The sequence below is a fragment of the Canis lupus genome, unplaced genomic scaffold, assembly GCF_011100685.1.
Source record: "Canis lupus familiaris isolate Mischka breed German Shepherd unplaced genomic scaffold, alternate assembly UU_Cfam_GSD_1.0 chrUn_S1924H2123, whole genome shotgun sequence".
In the NCBI taxonomy this organism is placed as follows: Eukaryota; Metazoa; Chordata; class Mammalia; order Carnivora; family Canidae; genus Canis; species Canis lupus.
In genome coordinates, this window is record NW_023330790.1 from 44,375 (window position 1) to 70,821 (window position 26,447).

General features: G+C 40.3%; 1 protein-coding gene and 1 long non-coding RNA gene across 5 annotated transcripts in view; both read right to left on the reverse strand.

Annotated features, from left to right (window-relative positions):
* Positions 1-26,447, reverse strand: part of LOC119878798 (ankyrin repeat domain-containing protein 26-like) — a 68,820-nt gene that overhangs the window by 1,301 nt on the left and 41,072 nt on the right. The window contains exons 7-8 of one of the 4 annotated variants that reach the window (XM_038589369.1): positions 25,555-25,600; positions 24,294-24,378 (exon numbers count right to left, since the gene is read on the reverse strand). The exons of 2 other annotated variants lie outside the window; for them this stretch is intronic. In XM_038589369.1, the coding sequence (XP_038445297.1) occupies positions 24,365-24,378; positions 25,555-25,600 (60 nt within the window). In that variant the 3' untranslated portion in view covers positions 24,294-24,364. Of the gene's footprint in view, positions 1-24,293; positions 24,379-25,554; positions 25,601-26,447 lie in introns of those variants that run through there. One more of the 4 variants, XM_038589370.1, reaches the window with a different exon arrangement.
* LOC119878799 lies at positions 9,229-13,167 on the reverse strand. Its single transcript, XR_005387162.1, has 2 exons — positions 10,728-13,167; positions 9,229-9,550 (listed from the first exon to the last, which is right to left on the reverse strand). It is a non-coding gene; the product is annotated as an uncharacterized LOC119878799 (long non-coding RNA).

Sequence of the window (26,447 nt, forward strand, 5' to 3'; positions counted from 1 at the left end):
TTAATGCTCATCACCCTGTTCGCCCATCTCCCCTCCAGAAACCATTAGTTTGTTCTCTGTAGATAAGAGTCTCCTGTGGTTTGCTTCTCTTTTTTGTCTTCCCTTCCCCTATGTTCATCTGTCTTATTTCTTAAATTCCACATATAAGTGAAATGATATGGTATTGATCTTTATCTAACTGACTTATTTCATCCAAGTTCTATTATGAGATTGCAGCAGTTCAGTCACATCTTCAGGTTCTACCTCTAATTCTAGTTCTCCTGCTGTTTCCACCCCATTTGCAGTTATTTCCTCCACTGAAGTCTTGAGCCCCTCAAAGTCATCCCTGGGGTTTAGAGTCAACTTCTTCCAAATTCCTATTTCTGTTGATATTTTGAATGCTTCTCACGAATCACAAATGTTCTTAATAGCATTTAGCGTGGTCAGTCCTTTCCAGAAGGCTTTCAATGGACTTTTCCCACATCCATCAGAGAAATCAGTATCTATGGCATCTATAGCTGTATGAAATGTGTTTCTTAAATATTAAGCCTTGAAAGTTGAAAATGACCACTTGATCCATGGGCTGCAGAATGGATGTTGTATTAGAGGTAGAAAAACAGCATTAATCTCACTGTACCTCTCTGTCAAAGCCCTTGGGTGCCCAGGTGTGTTGTTAGTGAGCAGTCATATTTTGAAACGAATCTTTTTTTTTCTGAGCAGTCAGTTCAACAGTGGACTTAAAACATTCAAGAAACCATGTCATAAATATATGTACGGTCATCTAGGCTTTGCAGTTCCATTTATAGAGCACAGATAGAAGGGATTTAGCATAATTCTAAAGGGCCCTAGGAATTTCATAATAGTAAATGAGCATTGGCTTTGGCTTAAAGTCACCAGCTGCATTAGCCCCTAACTTAGAGAGTCAGCCTGTCCTTTGATGCTTTAAAGCCAGACATTGACTTCTCTCTAGCTATGAAAGTCCTAACGTCCACTATGAGGCTGTTTAATCTACATTGAAAATCTGCAGTTCAGTGTGGCTGCCTTCATTAATTCTCTTTGCTACAACTTCTGGATACCTTGCTGCAGCTTCTGCATCAGCACTTGCTGCTTCACCTTGCACTTTTATGTCATAGAGATAGTTTCTTTCCTTAAACCTCATGAACTAACCTCTGCTAGCTCAGACTTTTCTTCTGCAGCTCAACTAATTAATTATTAGGGCTTTTTTTTTTTTCCAGAGCAGTTTTTGAGTCACAGAAAAGTTGAGGAAAAAGTAGAGATTTCCCACATACCTGTCTCACCCAAAACACACACACACACACACACACACACACACACACACACACAGAGAGAGACAGAGAGACAGAGAGAGAGCCTCTCTTACGTCAAGATTTTCCAGCGGGCAGGGGAGGGGGGCACTTGTCACAACTGATGAATCGACACTGATACATCATTATTACTCAAGGTCCATAGTTTATATTATGATCCACTCTTGGTGTTATACATTCTGTGGGTTTGGAAGAATGTGTGGTAAAATCTATTTGTCAATATAGTATCATACAAAGTATTTTCATGACATTATTCTTGTATCCCGGGGATAAATCCCACTGGGTCATGGTGAATAATCTTTTTAATGTATTGTTGGAGCCTATTGGTTACTGTCTTGTTGAGAATTTTTGCATCTGTGTTCATCAGGGATATTGATCTATAATTTTCCTTTTTGTGGGGTCTTTGTCTGGTTTTGGAATTAAGGTGATGCAGGCCTCATAAAATGAGTTTGGAAGTACTCCATCTCTTTCTATCTTTCCGAACAGCTTTGGTAGGATAGGTATGGTTTCTTCTTAAAGTATTGATAGAATTCCCCTGGGAGGCCATCTGGCCCTGGACTTTTGTGTCTTGGGAGGGTTTTGATGACTGCTTCAGTTTCCTCCCTGGTTATTGGCCTGTTCAGGTTGTCTATTTCTTCCAGTTCTAGTTTTGGTAGTTTGTGGTTTTCCAGAAATGCGTCCATTTCTTCTAGATTGCCTAATTCATTGGCGTAAGTTTTTAACATCGTTTGTATTTCCTTGGTATTGATGGTGATCTCTCCTTTCTCGTTCATTATTTTATTTATTTGAGTCTTCTCTCTCTTCTTTTTAATAAGGCTGGCTAATGGTTTATCTATCTTATTAACTCTTTCAAAGAACCAACTCCTGGTTTTGTTGATCTGCTCCACAGTTCTTCTGGTCTCTATTTCATTGAGTTCTGCTCGAATCTTTGTTGTCATCTTCTGCTGGGTGAAGGTTTCATTTGCTGTTTCTCTCCAGCTCCTTTAGGTGTAAGGTTAGCTTTTGTATTTGAGTTTTTTCCAGTTTTGAGACGGATGCTTGTATTGTGATGTATTTCCCCCTCATGACTCCTTTTGCTCTATCCCAAAGATTTTGAATGGTTGTATCTTCATTCTCACTAGTTTCCACAAATCTTTTTAATTCTTCTCTAATTTCCTGGTTGACCCTTTCATATTTTAGTAGATGGTCCTTAACCTCCACCTGTTTGAAATCCATCCAAACTACTTCTTGTGATTTCGTTCTAATTTCAAAGTATTATGGTCTGAAAATATGCAGGGGACAATCCCAATGTTTTGGTATCGGTTAAGACTTGATTGGTGACCCAGTATGTGGCCTATTCTGGAGAAAGTTCCATGTGCATTTGGGAAGAATGTGTATTCAGTTGTGTTTGGATGTAGGATTCTATAAATATCTGTGAAATCCATCTGGTCCAGTGTATCATTTAACACTCGTTTCTTTGGAGATGTTGTGCTTCGAAGATCTGTTGATTATAGAAAGCGCTGTGTTCAACTCACCAAGTATAAGTGTATTATTATCTAAGTATGTCTTAACATTGGTTACTACCTGATTGATATACTTGGCAGCACCCACATTAGGTGCATATATATTTATGATTGTTAGGTCCTTTCTAGTATAGATCCTTTAAGTATGATATAGTGTCACTGTTCATCTCTTACTACAGTCTTTGGGATAAACTAATTCATCTCATATAAGGATGGCTACCCCTGCTGTCGTTTGAGGACCATTTGAATGGCAAATTGTTCCACAACCTTTTATTTTCAGGTTGTAGGTGACCTTACGTCTAAAATGAGTCTCTTGTAGACAGCAAGTAGATGGGGCCTGCTTTTTTATCCAGTCAGAAACCCTGCACCTTTTGATGGGGTCATTAAGCCCATTCACGTTCAGAATTACTATTGAAAGATATGAATTTAGTGTCATCATGATACCTATTCAGTTCCTGTTTTTGTGGATTGTTTCCTTGGACTACCTCTTTCTTTTACTGAGTCCCCCTTAATATTTCTTGCAGAGCTGGTTTGGTGCTCATCATATTCTTTCAGTTTCTGCCTATCTTGGAAGCTCTTTATCTCTCCTATTCTGAATGAGCTCCTGCTCGATAGAGTATTCTTGGCTGCAGGTTCTTCTCATTTAGGACCCTGACTATATCCTGCCAGCACTTTCTGGCCTGCCAGGCCTCTGTGGCGAGCTCTGCTGTTATTCTAATACTTCTGCTCATAAGCGTTAGGGATTTCTTGTCTCTTGCTGCTTTAAGGATCTTCTCTTTATCTTTGGAATTTGTAAGTTTTACTATTAAAGGTCGAGGTGTTGAGTGGTTTTTATTCATTTCCCCAGGGCAGGGGTGGGGGGGAATCTATCTCCTGTATCTGAATGCCTGTTTCCCTTCCCAAGTAAGGGAAGTTCTCAGCTATGATTTGTCCAAATATGCCTTCTGGTCCTCTGTCTCTGTCGGTGCCCTCTGGAACCCCAATTAAACGTAGATTTTTTCCTGCTGAGGCTGTCATTTATTTCCCTTAACCTTTCCTCGTGATCTTTTTTTTTTTCTTTTTTCCTCAGCTTCCTTCCTTGCCATCAACTTGTCTTGTATGTCACTCACTGGTTCTTCTACCTCGTTAACCCTCATTGTTAGGACCTCCAGTTTGGATTGCATCTCATTTAATTGATTTTTAATTTCAGGCTGATGAGATCTCAATTCTGCAGTCATGAAGTATCTTAAATCCCTTATCCTTATTTCTAGAGCCACCAGTAGGTTTAGAATTGTGTTTCTGAATTGGCTTTCTGAATTTGAATTGTATTCCAAACTTTGTAACTCTATGGGAGAGAGGATGTTTCTGATTCTTTCCTTTGTGGTGAATTTTTCCTTCTAGTCATTTTTCTCAGTGCAGAGTGGCCAGAAACAAGTTGTACTGGAAAAAGGAGAAAGATAGAGAGAGAAAAAAAAGGGGGGGGGGAGGCAGGAAACAGAAAACAAAAAACAAGAGGGAGTATCCTCTGATTCTATATATTGTAAATCCCTCGACTTCCCCTGTTAGTTTCCAGCACTGCTTTGGTCAAGAACTTGCTTTCCCTGTCCTTCCAGCTGGTCTTCTGGGGCATGGGCCTGCTTCTACAAGCAATGCTGATTCTCAGAGGTGTGTGCACCTGGGGGAGCTGCCCAGCCCCCTGCCAGGTGCAGGGCTCAGTGGGAGCTGTTTATCCTATGAGGCCCCTGCTGAGTCCCTGGTAAAAAGTGACAATAGGAGGAACAACAGTGGCGGCGGCCAGGTCTCCAGCCCTGGAGTCAGCTCCCGCAGTAATTACCACAGCTCCCAGTCCGAAGGGGCCTGGGTGCTCCACAGGCGGGCTGCACCCAGAGCAGGAGCCTCCTTACTGCCGTGTGTTCTCTCGGCTTCCGCCTGTCCCGGGGGGAGTGCCAGATCCTGGGCTGCTTCCCCTGGTGCCCTGGGATCTGGGGTCTGTGCCGGTGGAATCACGCTCCTGGGCCATGCAGCCCCCTCGAAGCGGAGCCGCCGCCTGAGCCGCTCCTGGCCCCTCCGGGCGCATGCTGCAGCCCTTTAGGGAGCTCGGCCCATAGTATGTGGCGCCCTCTCCCTTGGGGCGCAGTTCCTCTGTTAGTGCCCCTGGGAGCCTGAGGGCATCCCTGCCCATCCTGGGATCCTGCCCGAACTCCCTGCAAGTGCCTTTCCTTCCGGGAAGATTGGTAAACCTGCATCTCTGGGACTGGCCTTTCCTGTACTGGGGTCACTTGCCGCCAGGTCTGAGCCAGGCTCTTTGCGGGGCCTCCTCCCCCTTGGATGCTTTTTATTTTTTCTGTCTTCCTACTTTGATAGAAGTGAAAACTCTTTTCACTGTAGCATTCCAGCTGTTTTCTCTTTAAATCTCAGGCCGAATTCCTTGTGCTCTCTTAAGTAAAATCCTTTTTATTTTAAAAGTGGCTTAAAAAAATCCATGGATGCTACATTTGTGGTGAGCATAGTATAATGCATACAGAAACCGAATGCCTATGCTGTACACCTGAAACTACTGTAACGGGTTAACTATACTCAAGTAGAAAAAACTTTTAACTCCATAAAATAAAATAAAATAAAATAAAATAAAATAGGAGATAAAAGAACTGATGCCACAGATATACAAGTATCACAAGAGATTATTGTGAACCATATTGCAAGCACCCATATTGTGAAGTCTATATGGCCAAGAACAAGGAACAGCCTTGCTCTACACTGAATATTTCTATACCCACTCCTCCAAACTCAGGTTTTAAGTCTTAGTGTTCAATGTGATGATATTTGGAGGTGATGCCTTTGGTAAGTGATTAAGTCATGAAGGTGTAGTCCTCCTGATTTGAGATTAGTGCCCTTCTAAAGGAGGCTGGAGTGAGCTCCCTTGACCCTGTCCCTTATGAAGACATAGGAGGAAGACAGGCACTCATGAACCAGGAAGCAGACCCTCACTGGACACTAATCTGTCAGTGCCTTGATTTTGGACTTCCTAGACTCCAGAACTATGAGAAATAGTAAGATAGTTTATCAAGATAGCTGATCCTGGGGATCCCTGGGTGGCTCAGCGGTTTGGCACCAGCCTTTGTCCCAGGGCATGATCCTGGAGTCCCAGCATCTTGCAAGCCCAAGTCTTGCATTGGGCTCCCGGCATGGAGCCTGCTTCTCCCTCCTCTTGTGTCTCTGCCTCTCTCTTTCTCTCTCTCTCTCTCTCTCTCTCCATCTATCATAAATAAATAAATCTTAAAAAAAGATAGCTGAGCTGATAGAAGCTCAATATGCAAAGTATTTTTATTTCTATAAGCTATACACAGGAAATGAAGTTGATTTTTAAAAATAATTTAAAATAGGATCAAAAGTATCAAATAACTGAAAATAAATCTAAAATATATCTTGCAGGATCTTTATAAGAAATTTTTTTAAACACTGAGAGTAGAGCAATTAAAATATTGTTTGGAAAACTCAATATTATAAATGTCTCTTCCCTTCAAAATATTTATAGATTCAATGCAATCCCAATCCAAATCTTTGCATTGTAAAGCTTCATAAGTTGATTATAAAAGACCTATGGAGCCCTTTCCCCCTTTATCCTTTCCGTTCCCAAAGATTTCAGTCCAAAAGCACAGGAACAGAAACAAGGAGCGGTGGTGTCCCAGAGGGAGGTATTGGAGCCTGGCACAGAATTGGGAAGGCATAAATGTAGGAGTGCCACCTGAACAGTCTTAGAGCTCAAGACATAGCATCTCTGAAAGGTGAGTAACTTAGGATGAGGTATCACAGACTTCAAAGGTTCAGGAGGCATCCACACAGGGAAAGAACAGCCCAGCATGGGTTTTCAGAGCCTGTAAGTGAGGCACATCATCTGCAGAAGTGGCCTGGTACAGGGTATCTCAGAAAGGAGGTTTTTATATATCTCAAAGTACTTCTCCATAAAATACTAATTGTAAAGTGCAAAGTTAACATTCTGGGGAAGAAAACTGAAGATACTACTCCAGCGATCAACGTCACCAACCATGGGACAAATCAAAACTGTAGGTCACGTGATATGATGCAATGAGAAGAGTAGAGGACCAGTTCAGTTGTGCTCTTGCTAAAATACATATATGTATATGTATATAAATATAATCTTAATTTTATCATAAGGAAACATAAGATACGTAAGAAAAACCCACACTGAAAAGACATTCTACGTTACTGGAATGAACTCTTCAAAGGATTAAAAGTCACAAAAATCAATGGAAAGACTAAGGAACTGTTCTAAACTGAAAGAGACTAAGAAACACAACATCTTAGTTCAGTACATGGTTTTGAATAGGACCTTCCCTTGCTATAAAGGATACTACAGACAAATGTCAGAGCTTTAAAAGAATATGAGGTTTATTTTTTTAGAAGATTTTATTTATTCATGAGACACACACACACAGAGAGAGAGAGAGAGAGAGAGAGAGAGATGCAGAGACACAGACAGAGGGAGAAGCAGGCTCCATGCTATGAAAGGAGCCTGATGTGGGACTCGATCCCCGGTCTCCAGGATCACACCTTGAGCTGCAGGCGGTGCTAAACCACTGCGCCACCGGGGCTGCCCAGAATATGAGGTTTAGATGATAGAGGGGATAGTTGACGTAGCAATTGCACAACTGGGTATTTACCCCATAGATACAAATGTAGTGAAATGAAGGGGCACCTGCACCTCAATGTTTATGGTAGCAATATCCACAATACCCAAACTGTGGAAGGAGCCAAGATGTCCTTCAACAGAGGAATGGATAAAGAAGATGTGGTATGGGACCCCTGGGTGGCTCAGCGGTTGAGTGTCTGCCTTTGGCTCAGGGCATGATCCTGGGATCCGGGAAGAGTCCCATGTCCGGCTCCCTGCATGGAGTTTGCTTCTCCCCCTGCCTGTGTCTCTGCCTCTCTCTCTCTCTCATGAGTAAATAGATGAATTCTTTTAAAAAAAAGATGTGATATACATACAAAATGGAATATTACTCAGACGTCAGAAAGGATGAAAACCTACTACTTACATCAATGGGCATGGAACTAGAGGGTATCAGGCTGAGTGAAACAAGTCAACTGGAGAAAGACAATGATCATATGGTCTCCCTCATAGGTGGAATATAAGAAATAGTGCAAGGAGGGGAAACTGAATGGGGAAAAATCAGAGAGGAAGACAAACCATGAGAGACTCAACTCCAGAAAACATACTGAAGGTTGCTGAAAGGGAAGTGAATGGGGGGATGGGGTAAATCAGTGATGGTCATGAAGGAGGGCATGTGACGTGATGAGCACTTGGTGTTACATGCAACTGATGAATTATCAAAAACTTTATCTGAAAACGATGACCCTTCTAAATGTTGGGAAATTGAATTTAAATTTAAAAACATAATGTATACCTAACATAGTTTGAATGGGTGTACTTATATGCCAATTTTTAAAAAACACAGTACTGTAAATGTATTTTCTCTTCCTTCTGATCTTTTTTTAAAAGATTTTATTTATTCATAAGAGGCAGAGAGAGAGAGAGAGAGAGAGAGAGAGGCAGAGACACAGGCAGAGGGAGAAGCAGGCTCCATGCAGGGAGCCTGATGTGGGACTTGATCCCGGGTCTCCAGCATCACACCCGGGCTGAAGGCGGCACTAAACCGCTGAGCCACCCGGGCTACCCTCTTCTGATTTTTCTTAATAACATTTTTCTCTAGCTTACTTTATAAGGAGAATATAGAATGGAATACATATAACACACAAAAAATAGGTTAATTGACTGTTTTGGTACAATATTCTGGTCAACAGTAGATTAGTAGTAGTTAAGTGCCTGGGGAGTCAAAAGTTCACAGATTTTTACACAGAGGATCAGTGCCCCCCTAAGCTCCACATTATTCAAGGGACAATTGTATTAGTGTTGATTTTCTGATTGGCAGGGTTGTACGGTAGCTATGTGGAATGTACTGACTTGCAGGATATAGGGGCCACAGGAATTGGGCATAAATTAACAATTTACTTTCAAACCATTCTGGAGGGAAAAGGTCGTTTTCTCTATTTTTTCTTTTCTCTAATTTTAAGACTCTTCTCAAAAAGTAAATTAAAAAAAAAAGAAAAGATAAAAAGCCTTAGGCAAATCTTTTTCACCATGAGGAAAGAACTATGAATAATAAGTATTTAAAATTGAAATTATACACAGGGTTTATGGCACTATAAAAATTGAAATACATACAAACATTGGTGATAGCTTTAGCAGCAGTATATCAAAATGATGTGTGTCTAAATCCATATGTCTAGTAATAAAACATAGAAAATACAAAAAAAAAAAAAAAACAACTACCAATTACCAGCCCCAAAACATTATCAACAACTTGGTCCGATCTACTTGGGCAGATTGGAGCCTGTAAAACTCAATAATGCTGGTTTCCATGTAGAAAATATGCTTAAATTTAATCAGATGCCAAGAAACATAGCTTAAAATAATATATAAACTTTCATTACACACGATATAACAAAATTTCCTTTAATAAAGATTTTTTGTACATCAGATATTTACTGGGAAACAATTAAAATGTTATATTAAACATCTAGGTAATAAACTTTTACTATATAGCTTTCAGATCATATACTTTCTATTCAAAATCTCTACATATTCTCGTGATGCTTGCAGTACTAGATCTTGATTTACATTTGATTCGTCAGTAGGTCCTAAAGGAGAAGATCTACAGAATCCTGATTCTCAATCATGAGCAACTGAAAAAGAGAAAGAATAATATTCTTTATCTGAAATACTTTGTAGTTAACTAGAAGTTAGTAAAAAAAAGTTGGAATCTTCTGAGTGTTAAAAGGATGAAAAATATCTACATATAACTACAATATAAAATACAAGATTACTATTAAATCAAGTTTGCTCACGATTGCCCATTGAATTAATTACTACTGTGGATAAACACTAGCGCTTCTGGTTTTCTCATTACAAGATGAGATTGCAAGCTGATGGCACAGTCCACCCCTGAACAATCATATACTATCAACTGAAAAATCTAACAGGCAATATCTAGAGTCAAATATATCATGGCAGGTTTAAAACAAGACATTATAAGAACACACAGAAGGGACATCCTGGTTTTCTATCAATATTGTCTGCTTTTCTGTGGAGGGAATAGGAAGGCTGATACCTGAAAGATTACTCTCTGCAAAGCAGCAGAGTAGGGTAATGGCGACAGAGAAGGCTCACCAATGTGGCAAGAACCAAATTGATTTGGGTGCTTATATTCCATGCTAAGAAACCTGGAATTTTACCCAATGGCAAAACCAGTGGCTGGAGATTGAAATGTCACCTGTCAAGGGACAGCTATATGAACTATATAATTGCTTAACTAAGTATTACTGAGACAAGTCTGGTCTGTTTGGTCTTCTACCACTAGCAGAAACAAGAATTTGAGAACGCCCACATTTTCAGATTGACAGTTCCATAGCGATGGCACAAGTGAAGGAAGATTACAGCCAAAAGTGCTAACAGGCATACAGGCTGCAGGTTTTTAAAAAAGGTATGAGGGGTCCCTGGGTGGCACAGCGGTTTGGCGCCTGTCTTTGGCCCAGGGCACGATCCTGGAGACCCGGGATCGAATCCCACGTCGGGCTCCCTGCATGGAGCCTGCTTCTCCCTCTGCCTGTGTCTCTGCCTCTCTGTCTCTCTCTGTGTGGCTATCATGAATAAATAAATAAAATCTTAAAAAATAAAAATAAAAAAGGTATGAAACACGATGACCAAATGAGGATTAAGTCTCTTATTCACTATGTTTATGTTTTACATTTTTTATTAGATATATCTAGACAAAATTTTAACAAGGGGAAGGGATGCCAGTTACTATTTGTGGTTTATTTCAGAAATTAATGACCATCTAAATTTGTGAATTTGGCAACATACCTTCTTTTAGTTCTCTGAGTATACTGTCTTCCAACATCTGCTGCATCTGAAATAAGTTAAACGTTACTTACAATGTTCAAGTTAAACAAGAGACATTATTGTAGGAATTTTAGTTTGCTTATGAAACGTGGTCTGGAAATGATACTTTTAGAAAGTAAAAGCTACAATTTGCTTAAATAGAAAGCTAATCACATAAATAAAATAAATCCCTACTTATTTTAATCTGGATAACTGAGAAGAAACCTATAATGCTGTTTAGAGGATTCTAATAAAAAGTACAATTAATATTGATCAATCGAATATACAGAATTTCTGGAAGAAGAGGACGATGGTGGAGGAGTAGGAGACCCTAGTTTTGTCTGGTGTCTGGGATTCAGCTACATAGGTATCAAATCATTCTGAACACCTGTGGACTCAGACAGAGATCCAAGAAAAGAATTGTTGCAATTCTACAAATAGAACAGCGACCGCTTTCTGCAAGGTAGGAGGTGTGGAGAAATGAATCAGAGGCATATATCAGAAGATTAAACCAGGGCGGCAGGGAACCTCTGGAAGCTAGAAGGCAAGTCCTGGAAAGTGATACAGCAGCAGAGTGCACAACCAGAACTTTTAAGAGGTCTGTTCCAGTGAGGACATCCCTGTCTGAAAGATGCTCAGGTGGCAACGGGGGGCAGCATCCTAAGTGGGACGGACAGTGTGGTCTCAGGATCCCTGGGGGGGCGGGGTCACAGAAGGAATGGGGGCGGCGCCTGAGTATGGCAGTTGCCAAGGCGTTTGAGCGGGGAAGCCAGTTGCAATCAGTGAGCCCAGGAGTGGGTATTCAGCTCAGTGTTGCCATAAACCCCAAACCGAGGAACAGTCAGGTGACCACTTTCCAAGCAGGAAAAACTGGGCAAGACCTCCTCCTTCCCCCCAGAGGCACAGTGTGAATGGGAGCTACAGGGGTCTGCAAAGTTTGGAAAATCGAAAGGGGGTCTGTGCTTGAGATAAAAATGCTTGGTCACAGGCTGGGTGAATACAGAGTGCAGACAGAAACCAGGGAGACACAGTAGGGAGTGAGATCTTTCAATTCCAGGGCTGGAAATTAGGAGGCCACCATTTTCATTCTCATCCTCTAAAGCTGCCCAGAAAGCCTTCAGGGAACAAAAGCCACAGAGAGCAATCTGGAGCTGCTTACCTGGCCTGGCCCCCTGGCAAGGGTGGTGCAATCCCACCCTAAGCAAAGACACCTAAGAATCAGTGCAACAGGCCTCTCCCTCAGGAGGTCAGCAACAACTTCCTGCTAAGACCAACTTTACTCATCATACAGAGCTGCAGAACTCCAGTGCTAGGGGCAAACAGTATACAGAACTCATGGCTATTTCTCATGACTCCTTAGTCTTTCTATTTTAATTTTCTTTTTGCTTTCAACCATTTTCTTCATTTATCAACTCTTACAATTTACCTTTTTACACTTGCATTCAATCCTTTCACTGCTCTTAATATTATTCCTGTATATATTGAAGTTTTTCTTTCTGTACCATTTCGGGAAGTAGTTCCTTCTAAGAAATAGACTAAAATACAACCAGAATCTACTATACTGCTCTATTCTCTTCATCTGTCTGATTATAATATTTTTAAAATCTATCTTAATTTTCATATTTACAGTTACATTCTATCCTTTCATTGCATTTAATTTTATTTTTGCATATAATGAAGTTTTTCATTCTTTACAATTTTGGGATGTAGTTTCTTCTAACAAACAGACCAAAATAAACTTATGATATAGTATATTGCTCTGTTCTGTTCAACTGGCTGATAATATCCTTTTTATTTTGACTTTTAATTTCCATTTTTACACTTACATTCTAGACTTTCCTTGTATTTAATTTTATTTTTGTATATATACAAGGTTTCCTCTTAACCATTTGGGGATGCAATTTCCTAACAAAAAGACCAAAATTCACATAGTATCGGTGTACTGCTCTGCTCTCTTGATCTCTCTAATTCTATTATCTCCTTTGTTAACCTTTAAATTGGCTTCGGGTCTCTTCTGATTTGTTTAGCATGTATTTATCTGGGGTCATTCTTGATATTTTTCTATTCTGTTCTCTCACTCATCTCTTCTTCTCTGGACAGAATGACAAGATGGAAAAACTCACCGCCACAAAGAGAACAAGAGGTAGTACTGACTGCCTGGAACCTAATCAGCATGGATAGAAGGAAGAGGCTGGAGCGAGAGTTCAGAATAATGACCATCAAGATAATAGCTGGGCTTAAAAGAAACACAGAGGACATTAGAGAATGCCTTTCTGGAGAAATAAAACAACTGATATCTAATCAAGTTGAGATAAAAAAGGCTAATCTCAGTGAGATGCAATCAAAAATGAAGGTTCTAACTGCTAGGATAAATGAGGCTTCACAGAGAAGTAGTGATATAGAAGACAAAACAATGGAGAATAAAGAAGCTGAGGAAAAGCGAGAGAAACAACCACTGGACTATGACAGGAGAATTTGAGAGATGATTTCGTACCACACAGCAAAACAATGTTAGAATAATGGGGATCCCAGAAAAAGAGGGGAAGGAGGGGGCAGAAGGCATATTTGAGCAAATTATAGCAGAGATCTTCCCTCATCTGGGGAAAGAAACAGGCACTCAAGTGCCAGGAGGCACAGAGAACCTTCCTCAAAATCAATAAAAAACAGGTCAATATCTCCAATATAATAACAAAGCTTGCAAATTTCAGACCCAAAGAGAAAATCCTGAAAGCAGCTTGGAACACGAGGCCCTGAACCAAGAAGGAGAGAAATATTCAACTGGCAGCGGATCTATCCAAAGAGACCTAGCAGGCCAGAGAGAGCTGGCATGATATACTCAGGGTGCTCAAGGAGAAGAGTCTACAGCCAAGAATCTTATCCAGCAAGGCTCTCATTCAAAATACAAGGGGAGATAAAAAGCTTCCAGCACAAACTGAAACTAAAAGAATTTGTGATCCCTAAAACAGCTTTGCAAGAAGTGGTAAAGGGGAAACTTTAAGCAAACAGAGAGCCCAAAAGTAACACAGATCAGAACACGGACTTTACACATAATACAATGACACTACATTCATATCTTTCAATCCTTTCTCTGAATGTAAACAAGTCAAATGCCCCAACCAAAACACACAGGGTATCACAGTAGATAAAAAAAAAGCAAGACCCATTGATATGCTATCTGAAAGAGACTCATTTTAGACACAAAGACAACTTCACATTGAAGGTGAGGGAGTGGAAAACCATTTATCATATTAAAGGACATGAAAAAAAACTGGAGTGGCAATATTTAAATCAAACAAATTGGATTTTTTTAAGATTTTATTTATTTATTCATGAGAGACACACAGAGAGCGAAAGGCAGAGGCACAGGCAGCGGGAGAAGCAGGCTCCGTGCGGGGAGCCTGATGTGGGACTAGATCATGACCTGAGCCGAAGGCAGATGCTCAACCACTGAGCCACCTGGTCATCCCACAAATTGGATTTTAAACCAAAGACTGCATTAAGAGAAGAAACAACAACAACAAAAGATGAAGAAAACTCACTATGCCATAATTAAAGGGTCTATCCAAAACTAAAATTGGACAATTATAAGTTTTAATGTGTCTAAAGTGGGAGCAGCCAACTATATAAATCAACTTTCTGTTAAGATTTCATTATTTATTTATTTATTTGACACACACACACACACACAGAGAACACAGGCAGTGGCAGCAAGAAAGAGAGAAGCAGGCTCCCCACTGAGCAGGCAGCCTGATCAGGGCTTGATCCCAGGACCTTGAGAACATGACCTAAGCCAAAGGCAGAGCCTTAACCGACTGAGCCACCCAGGCCACCTTATAAAGCAATTAATAACAAAAATAAAGGAACACATGGATAGTCATATAATAATAGTAGGTACTTTAACACAACACTACTGTAATGGCCAGATCATCTAAGCAGATGATCCACTAGGACGCAAAGGCTCTGAATGACACATTGCACAAAATGGACTTCACAGATAACTTCAGAGCACTCCATCCTATGACAACAGAATACACATTCTTCTCGGGTGCACATGGAACAAACATTCTGCACAACAGATCACATACTCAGTCACAAATCAGCTCTCAACTGGTACCAAAAGACTGGGATCATTCCCTGCATACTTTCAGACCACAATGCTTTGAAACTGGAACTCAATCTTGACAGGAAATTTGGAAAGAATTCAAATACACAGAGGTTAAAGAATCCAACTGGGGCAGTAAGGCACATTTTAAAACCTCATAGAAACAAATGAAATGGAAACACAACTGCTCAAAACATTTGGGATGCAGCAAAGGTCATCGAAAGAGGATAGTATATAGCAATGCAAGCCTTTCTCAAGAAATGAGAAAGGTCCTAAATACACAACGTAACCCTACACCTAAACGAGCTGGAAAAGAACAGAATATTAAAGCCTAAAACCAGCAGGAGAAGAAAATTCATAAAGATCAGAGCAGAAATCAATGAAATAGAAACCAAAGGAACAGTAGAACACATCAATGAAGTCAGGAGCTGGTTCTTTGACAGAATTAATAAGATCGATAAACCCCTGGCCAGACATATCAAAAAGAGAACGGAGCCAAAAAATTAGGCAATCTAGAAGAAATGGACGCATTCCTGGAAAGCCACAAACTACCAAAACTGGAACAGGAAGAAACAGAAAACCTGAACAGGCCAATAACCAGGGAGGAAATTGAAGCAGTCATCAAAACCCTCCCAAGACACAAAGGTCCAGGGCCAGATGGCTTCCCAGGGGAATTCTATCAAACGTTTAAAGAAGAAACAATGCCTATTCTACTAAAGCTGTTTGGAAAGATAGAAAGGGATGGAGTACTTGCAAATTCGTTCTATGAGGCCAGCATCACCTTAATTCCAAAACCAAAGACCCCACCAAAAAGAAGAATTACAGACCAATATCCCTGATGAACATGGATGCAAAAATCCTCAACAAGATACTGGCCAATCGGATCCAACAGTACATTAAGAAAATTATTCACCATGACTGAGTAGGATTTATCCCCGGGACACAAGGCTGGTTCAACACTCGTAAAACAATCAATGTGATTTATCATATCAGCAAGTGAAAAACCAAGAACCATATGATCCTCTCTTTAGATGCAGAGAAAGGATTTGACAAAATACAGCATCCATTCCTGATCAAAACTCTTCAGAGTGTAGGGATAGAGGGAACATTCCTCAACATCTTAAAAGCCATCTACGAAAAGACCACAGCAAATATCATTCTCAATGGGGAATCACTGGGAGCCTTTCCCCTAAGATCAGGAAAAAGACAGGGATGTCTACTCTCACCACTGCTATTCAACATAGTCCTGGAAGTCCTAGCCTCAGCAATCAGACAACAAAAAGACATTAAAGGCATTCAAATTGGCAAAGAAGTCAAACTCTCCCTCTTTGCCGATGACATGATACTCTACATAGAAAACCTAAAAGCCTCCACCCAAGATTGATAGAACTCATACAGCAATTTGGCAGCGTGGCAGGATACAAAATCAATGCCCAGGAAATCAATGGCATTTCTATACACTAACAATGAGACTGAAGAAAGAGAAATTAAGGAGTCATCCCATTTACAATTGCACTCCAAAAGCATAAGGATACCTAGGAATAAACCTAACCAAAGACGCTAAAGACCTATACCCTAAAAAGTATAGAACACTTCTGAAAGAAATTGAGGAAGACACAAAGAGATGGAAAAATATTCCGTGCTCATGGATTGGCAGAATTAATATTGTGAAAATGTCAATATTACCCAGGGCAATTTACACGTTTAATGCAATCCCTATGAAAATACCATGGACTTTCTTCAGAGAGCTACAACAAATTATTTTAAGATTTGTGTGGAATCAAAGACCCCGAATAGCCAGGGGAATTTTAAAAAAGAAAACCACATCTGGGGAAATAAGATCATGAATGAAAGAAGACAGATCACGACCAGCACCAGAGAAATACAGACAACTATAAGAACACATTCTGAGCAACTATATGCCAACAAACTAAGCAATCTGGAAGAAATGGATCCCTTCCTACCAAAACTGAAACAGGAAGACACAGGAAACCTGAACAGACCCATAACCAGCAAGGAAATGGGAGCAGTCATCAAATATCTGCCAACAACCAAGAGTCCAGGACCAGGTGGCTTCCCAGGAGAATTCTACCACACATTCCAGGAAGAATTAATCTATTCTTCGGAGCTGTTTATAAAAATTAGAAATGGAAGGGAAACCTTCCAGCGTTCTCTGTGAGGCCAGCATTACTCTGATCGCAAAACCAGAGCAAGACCCCACCCAAAAGGAGAATTACACTCCAATATCCCTGATGAACATGGATGCCAAAATTTTCACCAAGACACTGGCTGGGAGGATTCAACAGTACATTAAAGGATTATTCACCATGTCCAAGTGGGTTTTATGCCTGGGCTGCAAGGGTGATTCGACATCTGCAGATGAATCAATGTGATACACTACAGAAATAAAAGAAAGGATAAGAACCATAGGATCCTCTCAAGAGATGCAGAAAAAGCAGTTGACAAAGTGCAGCACCCTTTCCGGATCAATACTCTTCGCAGTGCAGGGAGGGGGGGGATACCGAAAGATTACTCTCTGCAAAGCAGCAGCGTAGGGTAATGGGACAGAGAAGGTCACCAATGTGGCAAGAACCAAATGATTTCGGGTTGCTTATATTCCATGCTAAAGAACCTCGATTTTACCATGGACAAAAACCAGGGTGGAGACTTGAAAATGTCACTGTCAGGGAAGTATATGAAACTATATAATTGACTTAACTAAGATACTGAGGACAAGTCTGGTCTTTTGGTCTTTCTACACTGCAAGAAACAAAGAATTTGAGATACGAGCCCACATTTCAGGATTAAGCAGTTCATTAGCGATTGTGATATTAAAGTCTTGGTGATAGGAAGATTTACAGCCAAAAGTGATAACAGGCATTACAGGCTGCAGGTTTTTAAAAGTAGAGGGGTCCACTGGGTGGCACAGCCGGTTTGCGCCTGTCTTTGGCCCAGGGACACGATCTGGAGACCGGGACGAATCCCAAGTCGGGCTCCCCCGCATGCGGCTGCTTCTCCCTCTGGCCTGTGTCTCTGCTCTCTGTCTCTCTCTGTGTGGCTATCATGAATAAATAAATAAAATCTTAAAAAATAAAAATAAAAAAAGGTTGAAACAACGATGACAAATGAGGATTAAGTCTCTTATTCACTATGTTTATGTTTTACATTTTTTATTAGATATATCTAGACAAAATTTAACAAGGGGAAGGGATGCCAGTTACTATTTGTGGTTGATTTCAGAAATTAAGACCATCTAAAATTTGTGAATTGGGCAACATACCTTCTTTTAGTTCCTGAGTATTATGTACTTCCGAACCTTGCTGCATCGGAAATAAGTTAAACGTTAGATTACAATGTTCAAGTTAAACAAGAGACATATTGTAGGAATTTAGTTTGTTATGAAACTGGTCTGGAAATGCTACTTTTAGAAAGTAAAGTACAATTTGCTTAAATAGAAAGCCTATCACATAAATAAAATAAATCCCTAATTATTTTAATCTGGATAACTGAGAAAACCTATAATGCTGTTAGACGGATTCTATAAAAAAGTTAAATTAAATTGATTCAATCGATCATCTACAGAATTCTAGAGAAGAGGACGATGGTGGAGAGAAGTAGGAGACCTAGTTTTGTCTGGTGTCTGGGATTCAGCGACATAGGTATCAAAATTTCTTGAAACACGTGGACTACAGACGAGATCCAAGAAAAGAATTGGTGCAATTCTACAAATAGACCAGCGACCGCTTTCGGCAAGGTAGGACGGTGTGGAGAAATGATCTCAGAGCATATATCAGAAGATTAAACCAGGGCGGCAGGGGGAACCTTGGAAAGCATCGAAGGCAAGTCTGGAAAGTGAGTACAGCAGGCAGAGTGCACACCAGGAACTTTTAAGAGGGTCTGTTACAGTTGAGGAACATCCTGTCGGAAAGAGGCTCAGGTGGCAAACGGGGGGCAGCGCAATCCTATAAGGGACGGACAGTGTGGTCTCAGGATCACTGGGGGGGCGGGTCACAGAAGAAGGGGGGCGGGCTACTGAGTATGGCAGTTGCAAAGGCGTTTGAGGGAGGGAAGCCAGTTGCAATCAGTGAGCCAGGAGTGGGTATTCAGACTCAGGTGCCATAAACCCCAACGAGGAAACAGTCAGACAGTCAGGTGACCACTTCCAAGCAGGAAAAACTGGGCAAGACCTCCTCCTTCCCCAGAGGCACAGTGTGTGTGAATGGGAGCTAAGGGGTCGCTGCAAGTTGGAAAATCGAAAGGGGGTCTGTGCTTGAGATTAAAAATGCTTGTCACAGGCTGGGGAATACAGAGTGCAGGACAGAAACCAGGGGAACGTAGGGGTGAGACTTTCAATTCCAGGGCTGGAAAATAGGAGGCCACCATTTCATTCTCATCCCTCTAAAAAGCTGCCAGAAAGCCTTCAGGGAAAAAAAGCCACAGAGAGCAATCTGAGAGCGGCTTACCGGCCTGGCCCCCATGGCAAGGGTGGTGCAGATCCCACCCTAAGCAAAGACAACCTAAAGAACAGTGCAACAGGCCTCTCCCTCAGGATTGGTCAGCACAATTCCTGCTAAGAACAACTGTTACTCATCTACAGAGTGCAGAATCAGTGCTAGGGGCAAACAGTATACAGGAAGCATGGCTATTTCTCATGCTCCTTAGTCTTTCTAGTTTAAGTTTTACTGTTTGCTTTTCAACCATTTTTTCATTTATTCAACTTTACAATTACCTTTTTACATGGCATTCAATCATTCACTGCCTCTTAATATTATTCCTGTATATATTTGAGTTGTTCTTCTTCTGTACTCATTCGGGAAGTAGTTCCTTCTAAAAATAGACTAAAATACAACCAGAATTCTACTATACTGCTCTGATTCTGTTCATCGCTGACCTATAATATTTTAAAAATCATCTTAATTTCATATTAAGTACATTCTATCCTTTCCATTGCATTATTTTTTTGTGCTATTAATGAAGTTTTTCATTTTCTACAATTTGGGATGTAGTTCTCTAACAAACAGACAAATAACTTATGATATAGTATATTGCTCTGTTTTGTTCAATGGCTGATAATATATTTTTATTATGGATTTTAATTTCCATTTACAGTTACATTCTAGACTTTCCTTGTTATTAATTTTATTTTGTATATTACAAGGTTTCTCTTACAACCTTGGGGAGCAATTTCACTACACAAAAAGGGACCAAAATTCAAGTATATCGGTGTACTGTCTGCTTCTGATCCTCTAATTTATATGACTCCTTTGTTAACCTTAAATTGTTGGGTCTCTTCTCGATTTGTTTACATGTATTATCTGGGGTCATTCTTGATATTTTTCTTCTGTTCTCTCAATCATCTCTTCGTCTCTGGACAGAATGACAAGATGGAAAAACTCACAGCCAAAAGAGAACAAGAGGTAGACGATGCCTGGAACTAACAGATGGATCGAAGGAAGGAGGGCTTGGAGGCGAAGGAGGAGTCAGAATAATGACCATCAAGTATAAGAGCTGGTTAAAAAGAACACAGAGAGGACATTAGGAATGCCCTTTCTGGAGAAATAAAACAAACTGATACTATATCAAGTTGAGATAAAAAGGCCTAATCTCAGTGAGACTGCAATCAACAATGAAGGTTTCAACTCTCGGAAAATGAGGCTTCAAGAGAAGTAGTGTCATAGAAGACAAAAAATGGAGAATAAAGAAGCTGAGGAAAAGCAGAGAGAGAAACAACCACTGGCGACTATGACAGGAGATTGAGAGATGATTTGCTACCACACAGACAAAACAATGTTAGAATATGGGGATCCCAGAAAAAAGAGGAAAAGGAAGGAGGGGCAGCAGAAGGATATTTGAGCCAATTATAGCCAGAGATCTTCCCTCATCTGGGAAAAGAAAAGGCACTCAAGTGCAGCGAGGCACAGAGAAACACTCTAACAAATCAAATAAAAAACAAGGTCACTATCTACAATATAATAACAAAGCTTGCAAGTTTCAGAACCCAACGAGAAAATCCTGAAAGAACATTGGAACACACGAGGCCCATGAACCAAGAGGAGAGAATTCAACTGGCAGGGATACTATCCAAAGAGACCTCGCAGGCCAGAGAGAGCTGATGATACTCAGGGTTCGATCAAGGCGAAGAGATCTACAGCCAAGAATCTTGATCCAGCAAGGCCTCATTCAAAATACCAAGGGGAGAGATTAAAAAGCTTCCAGCACCAAACCTGAAACTGAAAAGAATTTGTGCTCCCTAAAACAAAGCGTGCAAAGAAGTGGTAAAGGGAAAACTTTAAGCAAACAGAGAGCCCAAAAATAACCACAGATCAGAACACGGACTTACACATAATACAATGAATACATTCATATCTTCAATCCTTTCTAGAATGTAAAACAAGTCAAATGACCCAACCCAAAACCAACAGGGTATCACAGTAGATAAAAAAAAAAGCCAAGACCCATGATATGCTATAGGAAGAGATCATTTTAGACAAAAGAAACTTCACATTGAGGGTGAGGGAGTGGGAAAACCATTTTCATATTAAGCAGGACATGAAAAAAAACTGGAGTGGGCAATCATTTAAATCAAACAAATTGGATTTTTTTAAGATTTTATCTTATTATTCATGAGAGACACACAGAGGGAAAGGCAGAGGCACAGGGCAGCGGGACGAGAAGCAGGCTTACCGTGCGGGACGCCTCTGAATGTGGGGACTTAGATCTGACCTGAGCCGGAAGGCAGTGCTCAACCACTGAGCCACTGGTCATCCCATCAAATTGGATTTTAAACCAAAGCGCTTAAGAGAAGAAAAAACAACAACAAAAGATGAAGAAACTCCTATGCCATAATTAAAGGGTGCTATCCAAAATAACATTGGTAAATTATAAGTTTTAATGTGTCTAAAGTGGGAGCAGCCAACTATAAAATTAAAATTTTCTGTTAAGATTTCATGTTATTTATTATTTATTTGACACAACACCCACCACACAAACGACACAGGGCAGTGGCAGCAAGAAAGAGAGAAGAGAGGCTCCCCACTGAGCAGGCAAGCCTGATCAGGGCTTGATCCAGGAACGTGAAACATGACCTAGCCAAAGGCAGAGCCTTAACAGACTGAGCACCAGGCCACATTATAAAGCAATAATAACAAAAATAAAGGAACCACATGGAAGTCATTAAATAAAGTAGGGACTGTAACACAAACACTACTGTATGGCCAGTATCACTAAGCAATGATCACTAGGACGAAAAGGCCTCTGAATGACAAATTGCACAAAATGGCTGCACAGATAACTTCAGGAGCAATCCATCTCTATGACAACAGAATTTACCACATGATTCTATTCGGGTGCACATGGAACAAACATTTCTGCACACAGATCACATACTCAGTCACAAATCAGTCATCAAACTTGTGGGGTACCAAAAGACTGGGATCATTCCCTGCATACCCCATAGATACAAATGTAGTGAAATGAAGGGGCACCTGCACCTCAATGTTTATGGTAGCAATATCCACAATACCCAAACTGTGGAAGGAGCCAAGATGTCCTTCAACAGAGGAATGGATAAAGAAGATGTGGTATGGGACCCCTGGGTGGCTCAGCGGTTGAGTGTCTGCCTTTGGCTCAGGGCATGATCCTGGGATCCGGGAAGAGTCCCATGTCCGGCTCCCTGCATGGAGTTTGCTTCTCCCCCTGCCTGTGTCTCTGCCTCTCTCTCTCTCTCATGAGTAAATAGATGAATTCTTTTAAAAAAAAGATGTGATATACATACAAAATGGAATATTACTCAGACGTCAGAAAGGATGAAAACCTACCACTTACATCAATGGGCATGGAACTAGAGGGTATCAGGCTGAGTGAAACAAGTCAACTGGAGAAAGACAATGATCATATGGTCTCCCTCATAGGTGGAATATAAGAAATAGTGCAAGGAGGGGAAACTGAATGGGGAAAAATCAGAGAGGAAGACAAACCATGAGAGACTCAACTCCAGAAAACATACTGAAGGTTGCTGAAAGGGAAGTGAATGGGGGGATGGGGTAAATCAGTGATGGTCATGAAGGAGGGCATGTGACGTGATGAGCACTTGGTGTTACATGCAACTGATGAATTATCGAAAACTTTATCTGAAAACGATGACCCTTCTAAATGTTGGGAAATTGAATTTAAATTTAAAAACATAATGTATACCTAACATAGTTTGAATGGGTGTACTTATATGCCAATTTTTAAAAAACACAGTACTGTAAATGTATTTTCTCTTCCTTCTGATCTTTTTTTAAAAGATTTTATTTATTCATAAGAGGCAGAGAGAGAGAGAGAGAGAGAGAGAGGCAGAGACACAGGCAGAGGGAGAAGCAGGCTCCATGCAGGGAGCCTGATGTGGGACTTGATCCCGGGTCTCCAGCATCACACCCGGGCTGAAGGCGGCACTAAACCGCTGAGCCACCCGGGCTACCCTCTTCTGATTTTTCTTAATAACATTTTTCTCTAGCTTACTTTATAAGGAGAATATAGAATGGAATACATATAACACACAAAAAATAGGTTAATTGACTGTTTTGGTACAATATTCTGGTCAACAGTAGATTAGTAGTAGTTAAGTGCCTGGGGAGTCAAAAGTTCACAGATTTTACACAGAGGATCAGTGCCCCCCTAAGCTCCACATTATTCAAGGGACAATTGTATTAGTGTTGATTTTCTGATTGGCAGGGTTGTACGGTAGCTATGTGGAATGTACTGACTTGCAGGATATAGGGGCCACAGGAATTGGGCATAAATTAACAATTTACTTTCAAACCATTCTGGAGGGAAAAGGTCGTTTTCTCTTTTTTTTCTTTTCTCTAATTTTAAGACTCTTCTCAAAAAGTAAATTAAAAAAAAAAGAAAAGATAAAAAGCCTTAGGCAAATCTTTTTCACCATGAGGAAAGAACTATGAATAATAAGTATTTAAAATTGAAATTATACACAGGGTTTATGGCACTATAAAAATTGAAATACATACAAACATTGGTGATAGCTTTAGCAGCAGTATATCAAAATGATGTGTGTCTAAATCCATATGTCTAGTAATAAAACATAGAAAATACAAAAAAAAAAAAAAAACAACTACCAATTACCAGCCCCAAAACATTATCAACAACTTGGTCCGATCTACTTGGGCAGATTGGAGCCTGTAAAACTCAATATGCTGGTGTTCCATGTAGAAAATATGCTTAAATTTAATCAGATGCCAAGAAACATAGCTTTAAAATAATATATAAACTTTCATTACACACGATATAACAAAATTTCCTTTAATAAAGATTTTTTGTACATCAGATATTTACTGGGAAACAATTAAAATGTTATATTAAACATCTAGGTAATAAACTTTTACTATATAGCTTTCAGATCATATACTTTCTATTCAAAATCTCTACATATTCTCGTGATGCTTGCAAGTACTAGATCTTGATTTACATTTGATTCGTCAGTAGGTCCTAAAGGAGAAGATCTACAGAATCCTGATTCTCAATCATGAGCAACTGAAAAGAGAAGAATAATATTCTTTATCTGAAATACTTTGTAGTTAACTAGAAGTTAGTAACAAAAAAGTTGGAATCTTCTGAGTGTTAAAAGGATGAAAATATCTACATATAACTACAATATAAAATACAAGATTACTATTAAATCAAGTTTGCTCACGATTGCCCATTGAATTAATTACTACTGTGGATAAACACTAGCGCTTCTGGTTTTCTCATTACAAGATGAGATTGCAAGCTGATGGCACAGTCCACCCCTGAACAATCATATACTATCAACTGAAAAATCTAACAGGCAATATCTAGAGTCAAATATATCATGGCAGGTTTAAAAACAAGACATTATAAGAACACACAGAAGGGACATCCTGGTTTTCTATCAATATTGTCTGCTTTTCTGTGGAGGGAATAGGAAGGCTGATACCTGAAAGATTACTCTCTGCAAAGCAGCAGAGTAGGGTAATGGCGACAGAGAAGGCTCACCAATGTGGCAAGAACCAATTGATTTGGGTGCTTATATTCCATGCTAAGAAACCTGGAATTTTTACCCAATGGCAAAACCAGTGGCTGGAGATTGAAATGTCACCTGTCAAGGGACAGCTATATGAACTATATAATTGCTTAACTAAGTATTACTGAGACAAGTCTGGTCTGTTTGGTCTTCTACCACTAGCAGAAACAAGAATTTGAGAACGCCCACATTTTCAGATTGACAGTTCCATAGCGATGGCACAAGTGAAGGAAGATTACAGCCAAAAGTGCTAACAGGCATACAGGCTGCAGGTTTTTAAAAAAGGTATGAGGGGTCCTGGGTGGCACAGCGGTTTGGCGCCTTGTCTTTGGCCCAGGGCACGATCCTGGAGACCCGGGATCGAATCCCACGTCGGGCTCCCTGCATGGAGCCTGCTTCTCCCTCTGCCTGTGTCTCTGCCTCTCTGTCTCTCTCTGTGTGGCTATCATGAAATAAATAAATAAAATCTTAAAAAATAAAAATAAAAAAGGTATGAAACACGATGACCAAATGAGGATTAAGTCTCTTATTCACTATGTTTATGTTTTACATTTTTATTAGATATATCTAGACAAAATTTTAACAAGGGGAAGGGATGCCAGTTACTATTTGTGGTTTATTTCAGAAATTAATGACCATCTAAATTTGTGAATTTGGCAACATACCTTCTTTTAGTTCTCTGAGTATACTGTCTTCCAACATCTGCTGCATCTGAAATAAGTTAAACGTTACTTACAATGTTCAAGTTAAACAAGAGACATTATTGTAGGAATTTTAGTTTGCTTATGAAACGTGGTCTGGAAATGATACTTTTAGAAAGTAAAAGCTACAATTTGCTTAAATAGAAAGCTAATCACATAAATAAAATAAATCCCTACTTATTTTAATCTGGATAACTGAGAAGAAACCTATAATGCTGTTTAGAGGATTCTAATAAAAAGTACAATTAATATTGATCAATCGAATATACAGAATTTCTGGAAGAAGAGGACGATGGTGGAGGAGTAGGAGACCCTAGTTTTGTCTGGTGTCTGGGATTCAGCTACATAGGTATCAAATCATTCTGAACACCTGTGGACTCAGACAGAGATCCAAGAAAAGAATTGTTGCAATTCTACAAATAGAACAGCGACCGCTTTCTGCAAGGTAGGAGGTGTGGAGAAATGAATCAGAGGCATATATCAGAAGATTAAACCAGGGCGGCAGGGAACCTCTGGAAGCTAGAAGGCAAGTCCTGGAAAGTGATACAGCAGCAGAGTGCACAACCAGAACTTTTAAGAGGTCTGTTCCAGTGAGGACATCCCTGTCTGAAAGATGCTCAGGTGGCAACGGGGGGCAGCATCCTAAGTGGGACGGACAGTGTGGTCTCAGGATCCCTGGGGGGGCGGGGTCACAGAAGGAATGGGGGCGGCGCCTGAGTATGGCAGTTGCCAAGGCGTTTGAGCGGGGGAAGCCAGTTGCAATCAGTGAGCCCAGGAGTGGGTATTCAGCTCAGTGTTGCCATAAACCCCAAACCGAGGAACAGTCAGGTGACCACTTTCCAAGCAGGAAAAACTGG